Raw genomic sequence first — 12,876 nt, forward strand, 5'->3', positions numbered from 1 at the left:
CGTAGTATTCGTCGGTATCCTATTGAGGTGATCCTGGGTCGGGCATAGGGTAGTCTACTTTGTAGACATACAGTAGCGTAGCCCCTGACAGTATCTAGTTGCAGTCCAATCAGTCGATGTCTGCTTCAAGGGTTTCCTCATTGCCACACCAGCGACTTACTGTACGATTATCCCAACTAAGTGGTCGTTTCCTACAACCCAAGTCCCTGGAGCTCGGCTTTGCCAAGAAAACGGTTGCAGCTTCACATTATATAGTGTCTGAGATGCTTAATTGACCACGAACTAACGACAGTAGAAGCCGAAGAGAACAACGGTGAATAGAACTTTATCTGGTCAGACCATACACCAATTCAGCGCTGTGATCATCTGAGATAAAACTCGTTCTACCTTATTGCTGATCCACAATCGCGCAGTCTAACTACGTGGCCTTCTTCTAAGCTAACCGTCTTGTCACCATATTCAATAGCCATCGTATTTGCTTGCTACCAAACGCGTTGGCTCGCGCTCCGTCATATCGGGCTCTTAAGAGCTTCATGTCAAAGGAAAGTCAAAAGGGAACTTTCTTCGGGGCCTTTACACCGGGTAAAACCCCTAGAAGTACAACCCCGCAGCCTGACATCGGTACGAAAGAGCTCCTCCAACGTTCTCGAGGTGAGGACCATACAGTCTCACATAGACATGGGCTGAGTCCCCGTCGCTACCCCAAGGACTGTCCTCCTCTTAAGGTTAGGTGGTTCTATGCTGTGGATTCGCCCAAATGGAAACCTGGGCTCCGGGATCAAAAGGGTGACACAAAACCTTTAGCGCCCCCGAAGAAGTTTGTCCCGTTCATATCCAGAGACTCCCAAGCCATAGAAGATGCATTTCAAGCACTTCTACGGACAGATGCCGAGAACGAGCACGACTCATACAACAGGTCGATAGGAGAAGCGTCTTCCGAGCCGACCAAGGTTCCTGTGAACGAAGACTCGCTTTTTGATGTTATTATTGAACAAAGGGAGCTCCGGCCAGCCTACTGGATAGGTCCAGTCTACGAAGTCCGTCGCGGAACTTGGTTCTTCCAAGACGGGTCGACAATTAAACCATGTGAAGAAAATTTAGCTACCCAACTTGAAGAAGGTTACCTCAAGTCAAAGCCATGGCGGTATACAAGCCCTGCCTATTCTTCCAAGTTTCCTGTGAGAACAAATGGTAGTGAAAAAGGTAAGACTGAAAATATGTCTTCGCGAAGTCATAGGCTTACTTGCCTACAGGACCCGGATCTTCCAATGACTCTGAGAATGCGGGACATACAACTCCTGTGCCTAGAAGTGAACCTGAAGCGTACCGTCTGTTTGGTGCCTATATGAATAGTATAGTGACTTATCAGGATTCTAAGACGGCGTTATTGGTGAACGATGATTTTATGTCCAGGGTGAGCACAACGGTCTATCAAAAGCTAGGTGGCGTTCCAGGTACGAAGCTCGTACGTGGTTATATTGAAACTAAAAAACAAAAAGAGGCGGGGCATGAGACTTGCGTCGAAACGAAATCATCTGGGGACGAGTTACAGGACGTCTTGCCTGAGGATACTCAAGAAAAGTTAGTTTCACAGATGGCTAGACCATTTACGTCTCGTTACCAAACATCAGACGATGAAAATATCTCGCTCGAGGAGAAACCGACTGTTGAGCAGCGCGTTTCGACAGATATGGTTGAGCTTGAAGAGCGAGCACGCAAGCAGGAACAAGAGGAGATGGAGGAGTCCAGGAAGGTTGAGGATAAAGATCGGGGGATCGATCACCTAGTTTTGGTTACTCATGGAATCGGCCAGCGACTTGGCATGCGCCTGGAGAGTGTTAACTTCATACACGACATCAACGTTTTGCGCAAAACTCTAAAGAGTGTCTACAGAGCCTCTCCTGATCTTCAGGCTCTTAACTCGGATTTTCCGGACAAGCATGAAAATTGCCGCATCCAGGTTCTCCCAGTGTAAGTAGTACCCTGTTTTTATGGTTCAATTTGGTAATGTGCTTTTACCCTTGTCACGCCATCAGGACTACTCTCCATCTTCATTCATTCTTCCGAGTAGACTATTAGCGCGCTAGGGCTAATTTGTTCCAGATGCTGGAGGCATCTTTTGGACTTCCCATATCAAAAGGAGCACCAAACCCGTACAGAATTCGATCTGGGTGATGTGAAAGGCTCCGAGAAAGCCCCATATCCAAGCTTGTCCGATATCACACTTGACAATGTTCCTGCTGTCCGAGGCCTCATTTCAGATTTGGCGATGGATGTGCTTCTATACCAAAGTGATTACTGTGAGCATATCTCTCGGATAGTCAAACAAGAGTGTAACCGGATCTTGGACCTTTTTAAGAAGCGAAACCCTTCTTTTCGGGGCTCTGTAAGCCTTTGTGGGCATTCGCTTGGTAGCGCCATCCTTTTCGATATCCTCTGTCATGAACAGCAAAACTCACGGCCTACTGAAGCCTCGCATCGTGGCTATGACGAGGCATGTCACAAAGTGATACAGGGCGACTCTTTGAGCTTTGACTGTGAGGATTTATTTTGTTTGGGGTCTCCAATAGCACTGTTTCAGATGCTCAAGGGGAAAACCATTGCTGGGCGACCACATAGGTACTATGCATCATCAAACCGTCCTGAAGGCGAGGCTGTGACTGTCAAGTCGCAAACCAGCTCTTCTGCGCCTCATGGTCATGGGAAGGACACGCTTCAACACCACACTCTGGCTTCGATATCCTCTCCAAAATGCCGACAATTGTTCAATATTTTTCATCCGTCTGACCCGGTTAGTTACCGTCTAGAGCCTCTCATTTCACCAGCAATGTCATCACTTAAACCCCAGCCATTGCCGTCAGTCAAGAGAGGGATTTGGACGACATCGGGTCAGAGTCTCTCATTAATTAGCAGTCGTGTCGGACAAAGTGTGGGGTCATTGTGGACGAACTTCACATCCGGTGTCGCAAGCAGTTTGCTTAACCGCAGCCTTGGCCTTACTTCAGAGGAAACCGCATCCTCCGAGGCAGGCCTTAATTCAACTCTGCATGCCCAGAAAACACTTTCATTAGCCTCTGACCCCGACTCTCTTCATCAAACAGAAGATCTCAGAAATCCTACGCTCATTGACTCGAATTTAGAAACACTCTATGAGGGTTATCGTAAGGCCGGGGAGCGCGGCAAACCGAGGGATTCCCAGAACAATTTAGGGGACACTTTTGAATCACTTGGGAACGATCATCATGGGAGGAGGCTTATGATTGAAGATGCAAAAGTGAGGGCTTTGAATTCCAACGGAAGGGTTGACTATAGTATACAAGAGTAAGACACCTGCTTGTTACCTTCAATGCTTTTAACATTTTCAACCAAGAACAGATCGCTGATCTTGCAAAGGGGGGCCTTCGATATATCAATGATTGCTAGTATTGCTAGCCATCTAAGCTATTGGTCTGATGAAGACGTGTGCCATTTCATGATGTCGCAGATGCTTTGTAGGAGATCGAAGGAGCAGCATAGCCAATCTGGGCATGGTATCGCATGCTGATCATACATCAACCTGCCTAAGTGTTATGAATGTTAGTTTGATATGCTTTGCAGTTAACCAGGGCTTGTAAAAGAAGGCTTAAGTGCAAGCGCGTGAAGAATGACAACACCAACTTATAATATCTGAGGCCTAAGCATGGTAACGCAATGAGCCATGGGCGTAATTTATTCATTTGCCACGCGATTTGTGTAGATTTTTAAGCTAGGGCCATTAATACGTGCTTCATACTATGGCCATATCTGTATATAATTGATTTACTCTGGGGTAAGATAGCTATAGTCATGGTAGACGCCGCAGCTTCCATATTAGCCGTTATTAATGATACCCACATATCCCCTAAGAGGCAGTGACCTGAACAGGAGACAGCATAAATTGATGTACCGAGCGCGCCATGATAGGCGGACCATACAAATACAGGACTGTTGGCAAAATTCGGCTTGGGCTACACATTGCTTGAGCCCTGTTTCTAGTTCCGCTATTGGATATGGTCAAGGTCGGCATGGTATTCACTGATGTTTCCTTGTACTTCAGGTACCATCTCCCATAATGTCTTCATCGATGTCCAAACCACCATCTGATTCTCCAACAGCATCGCCACTGACCCTTGACGCATCAGGCCACCTCTGATTTCTAGATAGGATTTGGAGACTCTCGTTTCCCAGCTGCAACTCACTGCTACATTGGTTAGCATCTTTCGTTATTAGACCTAGTACCCGAGCCTCTTCGACCAAGCGTGTTCGCATGGATATCTCTCCATATAAGTAAGATTCACTGCGCGCAAGAAACCGAAGCATTGTTGCATCTGCTTGACCATGTAGATGTAGTAGAGTAGCGCTGAGGGTGCCAGACATTACGAGCAACGCCACGAACTCTTCGATACTCGCAGAGAATGCCAACGGCGCAAGTGTGCGTTGTGCCACATCCGCTGTAGTGAGAGCCGAGAAAGTTCTTCCTAGCTTCATAACAAGGAACGAATTGTAGGCATGGAACAGCTGAGAAACCAGGCCCTCGTTATTGTCCTAGAAGAAGGTCAGCCTATCTGCTATGTTGATAAATGTACCCTCGTCTGCTAACATACAGCACGCCAAATAGATCGACCAATATCAATTTCAGCTCTCAACCTTGGAAGGTCGCCCCTCTCAAAAGCGTCTGCCAAGGATGCGTAAGGTTTTGTTAACGTTTGGAATACTTTCAGAACGTGTGCAGAGATCACTCTAGGCGATGAGATCAACTATAACAACAGCGTATGTCAGTCATAAGCGTATGTTGGATGTTTCGTTGCATTCTGACTACCTTTCCATGCGCTAGCAAGCTAGCTAATACCCACTTCTTATAGCCTTCAACCATGATTTTGCTGACAGAGTCATTGACAGGGGACGATATGACGACGCTTAGCCAATGTAACGCCTTATCCCATTTTTTCAGGGCCAAGTAAATCATCGCGCCATACAGGAAGAATCTCATATGATCTCGATATGTCAGCTTTGCAGAGAAGCCAGATGCATCGGAGATGAAAGTGTCGCCAAAAGTGTCTTCGGAACACAAGGGACGACTGATATGCTTGCGGTAGGCTTGGACTGAACTGGCGGGAAACTGGAATATCCATCTTTCCATAACCGGTAAAGCATAATGATAAGACTTGGAAAGAAGAGAAAGTCTGAGGAACGTAACGTGTAATGATGTAAGGATACCAGGTGAGTTGAGTCGAAGCAACGCTTCTTTCATCACTTGGACCGCTAGGAACGGCTATTGGAGGTCAACTATAAAGCAAAGAAACAGTTCACGTTGGCACATTGGCTTGGAGTGAGCCTACCTTTGCAGTAACTTCGGCAGCTTGTGCCAGGAGTTCAACAAGTCGGCGCCACTCATGGCCAGCATACCGTACCTGGATGGGATCAAAATGTTGGAGAAAGTAGGCCACTCTAGTCCACAAGTCATTCCCGGGCTTGATCTCATCCGGCAGGTTTTCCTTCGCCCTTATTTGTAGATTGTCGATGTGAAGGTTAAGAATCAACAGGTAGGATAACGTGTGCAGTGATGGATGGAGATTCTGCGAGGTAAATGGTCATATTCGTAAGCATGGCTTATACCATCTTGCATAAGAACCCACTAGCCATGCTCTTCCACTTTCACCCGTGAAGATTCTGACTGTGCTTACATCTAGGAGATATTGAGTGTCAGAATTCTTATCGCAATTCTTGATGTATGCAACCAGGTCACGGATTTGCGTGTCATATCTTTCATCGCGCGTATTATTTACTGAACGAAGTTCGGACGAGGCGGATGTGAGATGTGAGAGAATCTCTGCCATCTTCTTTGGGTTGTTGACCTGTAACTGAGTAGTGGCTAGTTGAGTACAAATAAGGGACGAAAGATAAGCGCGGCGGGTCGTTGAGGGGAGTGGTTAACAGTACTACCCATTTATTACCTCATACACAGTGCACGCAGCTTGGCTACAACAGCTAATAAATAGAGCAGACTAGCTTACTCGTGACCAACTGGCCCAGTAACATAATGGGGAGGATAGTAATACAGTAGTAGTACATGAAATACTTACTGATGCTCCACTTCACTTACCCATAAGACAGTCTTTTCTGGCATCAAAGGCCACACACACACACACACACACACACACACACACACACACACACACACACAGTTTGTGCAGCACTAAGTCTGTCATATCCGAAGCCAGCTTCAACTATGTAAAGACTAGGAATCATAGTAGTACTCAAGGCGAAATGGAAGAGTTTGACATCGATTTCACATTCAAACCGATGATGCTGTAGGTCAGAATTGGTCATTACAGCACATCAGAGCAGATGTTGTAGGCATGAGGCCGAGAACTGAAAAACCCAAAGTGAGCTATGTGTCATTTCAAAGTATAACTTGTTAGAAGCAGCAATCCCCGTGGTCAACAGGCCTAATGATAGATACACATGTGCTGGTCCCTTTCTGATAAAATTCCGAAAGTGCCAAGTATGAACCTGGTGGTTAATTAGCCAGAGAGGCCGAGACGGATACTTCTCAGGGTATGTTGGACTGAAGGTTACACACCACGTCCCTGGTGGATTAGGTAATGTTACCGACTTCAATCCGTGACCCCTCACCTCCCGCGTTCTCACCCGATATCCTACTTTCTTATAATCGAAACCCAGCAAATGTCGCTTACACAGTCTTCTGCCGGCAGTATCGCAAGCGCCGCATCCGTAGCTGCTCGGCGGCTAGCGGTCCTATCAAACGCCGAGCGCAATGAAGCATTAACGGCGCTCTATGAGGGTCTTTTGGCTAATAAGGACGCCATCTTGGCCGCCAATGCAAAGGATGTCGCATTGGCAAGCCGTGCCGCGGAGGATGGTGATTTGAATTCCAGCGTATTGAAGAGGCTTGACTTATCAAGGCCGGGGAAATATGATGATATGTTGCAAGGAATCCTCAGTGTGCGGGGTTTGAACGATCCAAGTAAGAATGTTCAATTGATTCAAAGTACGCGTTCTGACCTGTCGAAGTTGGAAATGTGACTCTGAGGACACTGCTCGATGACGGAATTACTTTGGAGAGGGTGAGCTGTCCCATTGGGGTGTTGTTGATAATTTTCGAAGCTCGCCCTGAGGTGATCGCGAATATTGCTGCCTTATCTATCAAGTCTGGCAATGCGGCTATCCTGAAAGGTTGGTCCCGATTACATACCCGCTTTGAATCTTCATGCATTGCTGACCATAATAACAGGTGGGAAAGAATCAACCGAATCTTTTGTCGCAATATCGACGGTGATCTCCCAGGCCATATCAGGCACTCGTGTTCCCAAGTCCTCCATCCAGCTCGTACAGACCAGAGATGTAGTTTCTTCATTGCTGGCCCAGGACACTTTGATTGATCTAGTCATCCCTCGCGGTTCGAATGACCTTGTTCGCTTCGTCAAAGACAACACCAAAATTCCAGTATTAGGCCACGCAGACGGCCTTTGCTCCGCTTACATACATCATGACGCGGACCCGGAAGTTTCTGTCAAAGTGCTCGTGGATTCCAAGACGGATTATCCTGCCGCTTGCAACTCTCTAGAGACCCTGCTGGTGAATGAAGCAGTCTTGAGGACCATACTACCTACTGTTGCCAGAGCCCTCGTGGCGAAGGGCGTTACTCTGAAGTGTGACGAATCCTCGAAACGTGCGCTAGCCGATACTTTAGAGCCTGCGCAAATGGGTTCTATCCTGGATGCCGTTGAGTCCGACTATGACACAGAATTTTTGGATCTCATCCTTGCTATCAAAACGATACCTACATCTGCTCCCGGTTCAGGTGTTGATGCAGCGATTGACCACATCAATACCCATTCCTCAAAACACACCGACATAATTTTGACCAATTCGAAGGCCACTGCGGATTACTTCATGAGCAGCATCGACAGTGCTGGTGTTTTCTGGAATGCTTCAACGAGATTTGCAGACGGTATGAGGTATGGCTTTGGCACAGAAGTCGGGATCAGCACCAATAAGATTCACTCCAGAGGCCCTGTGGGACTAGATGGCCTCACAATTTACAGGTACCTCATTCGTGGAGATGGGCATAGAGCAGGAGACTACTTTGATGGTGCTGGGGGTAAAAAATGGAAACACAAAGCTCTACCATTCTGATAAGTAGAAAAGAAGATATAGAGAAATTTATAGGTATTCAATGATATAACTCCATTTTCATTTTCATCCAGTTAAGCTCGCCTGGAACCCTCATAATATTTGGTCTGGCATCGGGCGTTCTAAAAAAGTTGGAGCAACGGCCGATAAGGAAGACTCCCGGGTATGCATGATTCCGCAAGTCGTCTTCACCAGCACGATGAACCGCTACCAAACACAAGAAACGGAAAATATTTAACCAGCGTTCCTTACACCTTGAAACCGCGAGACCTTCTGCGTCCACGGGCTCTCTCGAACTTACGTCCCTTGCTGCGAACGTAGGGTTTCTGTTTCAAGGTTAGTTATGCAAACCATATATTGCGCGAAGAGTATATAACATGCCTTGTGGCTGTGGGGGCCGAAACCGAAGTGCTTCACTGCCTCCCGAGCATTCTTAGGTCCGCGGAGAAGGAGAGTGTTTGCTCCAGTAGGGGCACGCAGAGCGAGCTGGTCCAAAGTCAAGACCTCACCACCAGCCTTCTCAATCCTGGCCCGAGCAGTAGCCGTGAAACGAAGTGCTGCAATAGACAGCTTCGGGACAGTCAGAAGACGGTTGTCGTCAGTGATGGTGCCGATCACAACGATAGTCTTGCCCTTGTGGGAGTCGGTCACATTGGATACAATGCGCGAGAGCGAAACGGGGGGGCGATTGATCCTGGACATGAAAAGGCGGCGCAAGACGACCTTGTTGAAGTTGGATTCCGTACGACCTGTAAAAATACCACCACCAATCAGTTTCCCATTGCTGAAATCGGCTGCACTCAGAAGACGGAGACATACGGGCGAGGAATCGGTAGAGCTTCACCAAGACTTGCAGGTAGACGTTCTCGCTCTTGGGCGCCTTGCGATGGGTGCCGCGCACATGGTGGCGGTCCAAGTCGATACCTGTATCCCAAAATCAGTATTTGCCAAGTGAAAACAGGAAATGTCCATGGTGTTGAGCCAAAAAAAAAAGTCGCAACCCGCGAAATTCTTCAGCAAATGAATATATCACCACGTCGATTTGAACATACCCATGGCTGCTGTTATTGATGGGACACCTGAAAGTTGACTGGCTATCGCACCCGTAGTCAAGGTGAAGCTGGTGAGGTTTTCAATCTACGATTTTCAGATGCACGGTGTGTGCGGGTTGAGCCCTACCCTAGTCCACATACGGTAGCCAAGACCATTTGATGCCCAATATACAAGGCATCAACCGCTCATTGTATCAGTTACTCCAGTTTAGATCCCGACTATCCTAGCACTGTGTGCTAAATAAATTATAGTTTTAGTGGGGAGCTCCATTTATCCTGCTATCATTCATCATTGGACGTTGACCTCACATGCTGTTGATTTATCAATGAGCGATCCCTCCGGTTCCCCTCTAGACCACACATCTTTCTTAATTTGTAGGGGTTTGCTCTTCTACCAAATTTCATAGTGTAGGCTTATGATCCATAAATATGTTGCATCTTTCCCACCTTTTGCCCCGCATAGTCTAGCACAATCCACTCCAGCTCACTCGACTTACTTTGTCAGCTATCTCATATTTCAATACGTAGTTGCAGTCCTTACATCAAACAATGCCCTGCAGAGGCTTCCATACCGATATAATATTTTTCAGTTGTCTCCACATTCATACCTATATTGGGAGAGATTTGCCGAACACAGTCATCGCTCGATCCAAGAAAATGGCGCATTGCATGCAGTAAGGCTAAAAAGGGTATATAATACGAACCGTCACCTAACAAAACAATGAATTTTTTTTTTTGGTTTTTTTTTTTTTTTTTTTTTTTTCAAAATAGAAGAATGTTTTATTTGTCAGGTGTGATATGTAATCCTTCTGGTGCCATGGCCATATTTACTGATGTCATATCTATTATTCCTCCAAACTCACTAGAAAGTCCCGGGTCAACTCGAAGCTGAGCCAACTACTAGCCATACTGGGAGCCACTTTAAGAATATTTGGCACGATTCCTTTGAACAGGCCCCGCAAGCCCTCTTGTGCCACAATGGCCTTTACGGCGTCCATGATTGATGCATATTGATATCCCATCCCAGACATCGTGTTAATCTGAAAGCGGCGTCGTAGGACATCGCTGAGCCGTGACCTTCATATTAGCTAACCATGATGAGGGAGAAGAATCGATGTTTTCTGGTGAGGCTTACAATGGGTATGTGCATGTCTGTGCTACTGCGCCGGACACTGCACCGGCAAGTAGTTTACGCAGGGGTCCTGGTGTCGCATCGCCTTCAGGTGTCAAATACTTGCGGACAGATTCATACGTCATGAAGTTGAGGCCGACCTAAATGCACTTAGCCACAGGTGGGTATCGTATGAGTGTTCCGGCCTTACTGACATAAGGGGCGACACCAGCAACAGTAGGTATAATGCCACGGTAAAGACCTACGATGCCGCCTTCGTTTCTATATATCAATACCATGGTGGTAAACATGCCCGGTAACTGCTCGCCAACCCCTCGGTGACTGAGAGCTTCAAATGACGCTGACTGGATGGAGAGTCGAGTTCTGACAATATCAAGAGGGTAGGTGATTGTCACAGACGTGATGCCGGCAGCGGCACCACAAAGAAGACGCTGCATGGCTGACAACTCGGCATTTGGCGAAGATTCCGCGAACTAGAGTGCTTCGTTAATCAAGCCTCCAACCTAGTCGTCCTTTATGGCTTATATATTCGCACTTCAAATCCTTGTACACTCAGGGTATACAATCTCAAAGCCTGTACGAATTCATATTCAACTCACCTTTTTGTAAAAATTATAGCTGCCGAATTGAACCGCCGAATAAGGAATGATGCGAATACAATTTGTACCATTTCCGCGCATGAAGCCTTTCCATCCCTCTTCCTTTCCGATTTTGACGAGAGCTCTCCATATTGATAATTTGTACTCCTCTCTGCCGACACTCTGAATCTGGAGAAGGATTTTGAGACGTTCGAGTGGTGATACAAGTGTCCTCGACACTGCACCCGCTACTCCTCCGGCTATGAAAGCAGCAACAACGGGTTCGGAAATTCTAGACCTGGTTTTATTGATAAAACTTGGCGTTTTCTCCGTGAAATGGTCCTTTTAAGACGACAACAGTCGTGAGCTTGGCGATGTATATGATAACCTCTATAGTCATACCTGAATAGTGTTGGACATTGGTGATTGGGGCATTTTGTAGTCTGCACTTTGCCCGTCCGAATTGATGCATCGACCTGACCGGTGGCGGTCCAAGCTGACGTTGGGTCCTTCGCAAGAAACCGAGGTAAATCAATTTGATAGTAGCAAGATGTGGGGAACACGAATTCAGTTAGCCACTATGTGACAGACGTACTGGATAGGGCCTATCCAGGGGTTAGTTAGTATGAGCAACATTGAATTCAAAGAGCAGCCAATAGAGGCAGCTCGAGGGATCGAAGTACTAGTACCTATAGCGAGACGACTTAAATAGGGTACATGCGGATCATCCGGTATATTGTCTATAGGCCATGGGATAATTGGTCTATCGTGACTTGTTGGGATCCAGTGCACTTCCGTTGGCCTAAAAACAGGATGATTTGGCAAAAAACGCATATGAAAGAAAGGCTCGTGAAGGTGCTATGCATACGTGTATTCGAGAGACAAGAGGTTTCCTTTTAGTGGTGACAAGCCTTTGTTAATCACTCACCAACAGTTATGGTTTAAAAGGTATAGGTGAAATGGAAATAAGAATACACGGCGTTATGTATTTAGATGGAAACCAGAGCCCGGCGCTGGGAGGCTCGGTTGCCAAACAGATCACTGCGGGTGTAATACCAGTTGTGGGGGGGGAGGGGGGGGGGATTGTTGTGGAGTAAAGAGGGACAGGTCCGGTTAGAGAAAACCGCAGCCGAAGTGGAGTAAAACTTTGATATAAGCAATGCTATGAGACATGCCTCTCGATTCCTTGTATTAAGATATTGATTATCGTGAGTCTTTTATCTTAGTAGCTATGTATATTACTTTGCTGTGTACTCAACATCTTTTTAGGGATGTCTTATTCTTAATAAGTCAGTAAGTGTAGAAATACTTGACTAGTATCATTAGCTTATTTTCATATAAGTAGATTAAACAATGCCTGCAGGGCACTTATTGTGAGAGCCTATAAACTATAATGATAGAGGATCCTGTTGAAGGTCTGTATATTTACTAAAAACTTTTGAATCTAGAAGAAGAATAAAAAATTATTTATAATAATAAAATCAGTTCATTTTATAAAGTAATTGGACAATGAACTGCCGGGACAATGAACTGCCCGTAATCCTTACTGCTTTAAATCTCTACAATACATAATATTTAATCTTACTTAATTTAATTAAAATTAAAATTATTCAGATATATAAAGGATTTCTTTAAAGATAAAAGACTAGAGCTTATTTATAAGATTTCTAATTAAGATTAATAATTCTCTAAGCAAGCGTGTGCTGCAGTATTTAATATTAAAATTATAATTTTAAAAAAATAATTAAAAAAAGTTAAATTCTATATTTAAATAAATTTTATTTATAAAAGTTTATTAATAATAATAAGTTAGTATTAAAATACAGGATTCTTAAATTAAACTTATAAAATTATTTATTTAATATTATTAAAATATAATATTTTACAGAGATTTTTTTATTATTAAAAATAAAATTAGAAAATATTAAAAATACTTGTA

General features: G+C 45.4%; 5 protein-coding genes across 5 annotated transcripts; 2 read left to right on the forward strand and 3 right to left on the reverse strand.

Annotated features, from left to right (window-relative positions):
• Positions 1–533: 533 nt before the first annotated feature.
• Positions 534–3,544, forward strand: BDQ94DRAFT_158373 (DDHD domain-containing protein; the record flags this gene model as incomplete). The annotated part of the gene is made up of 4 exons (XM_026768940.1): positions 534–1,203; positions 1,254–1,971; positions 2,104–3,321; positions 3,394–3,544. 4 exons carry the CDS (start codon positions 534–536, stop codon positions 3,542–3,544), a joined length of 2,757 nt encoding a protein of 918 aa, XP_026628689.1.
• Positions 3,545–3,788: 244 nt separating this feature from the next.
• Positions 3,789–6,035, reverse strand: BDQ94DRAFT_140040 (putative COP9 subunit 3). Its single transcript, XM_026765544.1, has 5 exons — positions 5,703–6,035; positions 5,358–5,594; positions 4,838–5,290; positions 4,623–4,775; positions 3,789–4,563 (listed from the first exon to the last, which is right to left on the reverse strand). The coding sequence occupies exons 1-5, from the start codon at positions 5,853–5,855 to the stop codon at positions 4,072–4,074; spliced, it is 1,488 nt and encodes a 495-aa protein (XP_026628690.1). The 5' UTR covers positions 5,856–6,035; the 3' UTR covers positions 3,789–4,071.
• Positions 6,036–6,527: 492 nt separating this feature from the next.
• BDQ94DRAFT_130975 (glutamate-5-semialdehyde dehydrogenase) lies at positions 6,528–8,325 on the forward strand. The gene is made up of 3 exons (XM_026763956.1): positions 6,528–7,006; positions 7,054–7,215; positions 7,274–8,325. Exons 1-3 carry the CDS (start codon positions 6,706–6,708, stop codon positions 8,176–8,178), a joined length of 1,368 nt encoding a protein of 455 aa, XP_026628691.1. The 5' UTR covers positions 6,528–6,705; the 3' UTR covers positions 8,179–8,325.
• BDQ94DRAFT_140046 (60S ribosomal protein eL18) lies at positions 8,227–9,289 on the reverse strand. Its single transcript, XM_026765545.1, has 4 exons — positions 9,228–9,289; positions 8,995–9,099; positions 8,557–8,924; positions 8,227–8,501 (listed from the first exon to the last, which is right to left on the reverse strand). The coding sequence occupies exons 1-4, from the start codon at positions 9,229–9,231 to the stop codon at positions 8,424–8,426; spliced, it is 555 nt and encodes a 184-aa protein (XP_026628692.1). The 5' UTR covers positions 9,232–9,289; the 3' UTR covers positions 8,227–8,423.
• Positions 9,290–9,981: 692 nt separating this feature from the next.
• BDQ94DRAFT_140049 (putative mitochondrial carrier protein) lies at positions 9,982–12,002 on the reverse strand. Its single transcript, XM_026765546.1, has 7 exons — positions 11,806–12,002; positions 11,627–11,739; positions 11,340–11,542; positions 10,959–11,279; positions 10,554–10,832; positions 10,363–10,499; positions 9,982–10,292 (listed from the first exon to the last, which is right to left on the reverse strand). Exons 3-7 carry the CDS (start codon positions 11,370–11,372, stop codon positions 10,073–10,075), a joined length of 990 nt encoding a protein of 329 aa, XP_026628693.1. The 5' UTR covers positions 11,373–11,542; positions 11,627–11,739; positions 11,806–12,002; the 3' UTR covers positions 9,982–10,072.
• Positions 12,003–12,876: the final 874 nt, after the last annotated feature.

This window comes from Aspergillus welwitschiae (genome assembly GCF_003344945.1).
Source record: "Aspergillus welwitschiae strain CBS 139.54b unplaced genomic scaffold BDQ94scaffold_9, whole genome shotgun sequence".
In the NCBI taxonomy this organism is placed as follows: Eukaryota; Fungi; Ascomycota; class Eurotiomycetes; order Eurotiales; family Aspergillaceae; genus Aspergillus; species Aspergillus welwitschiae.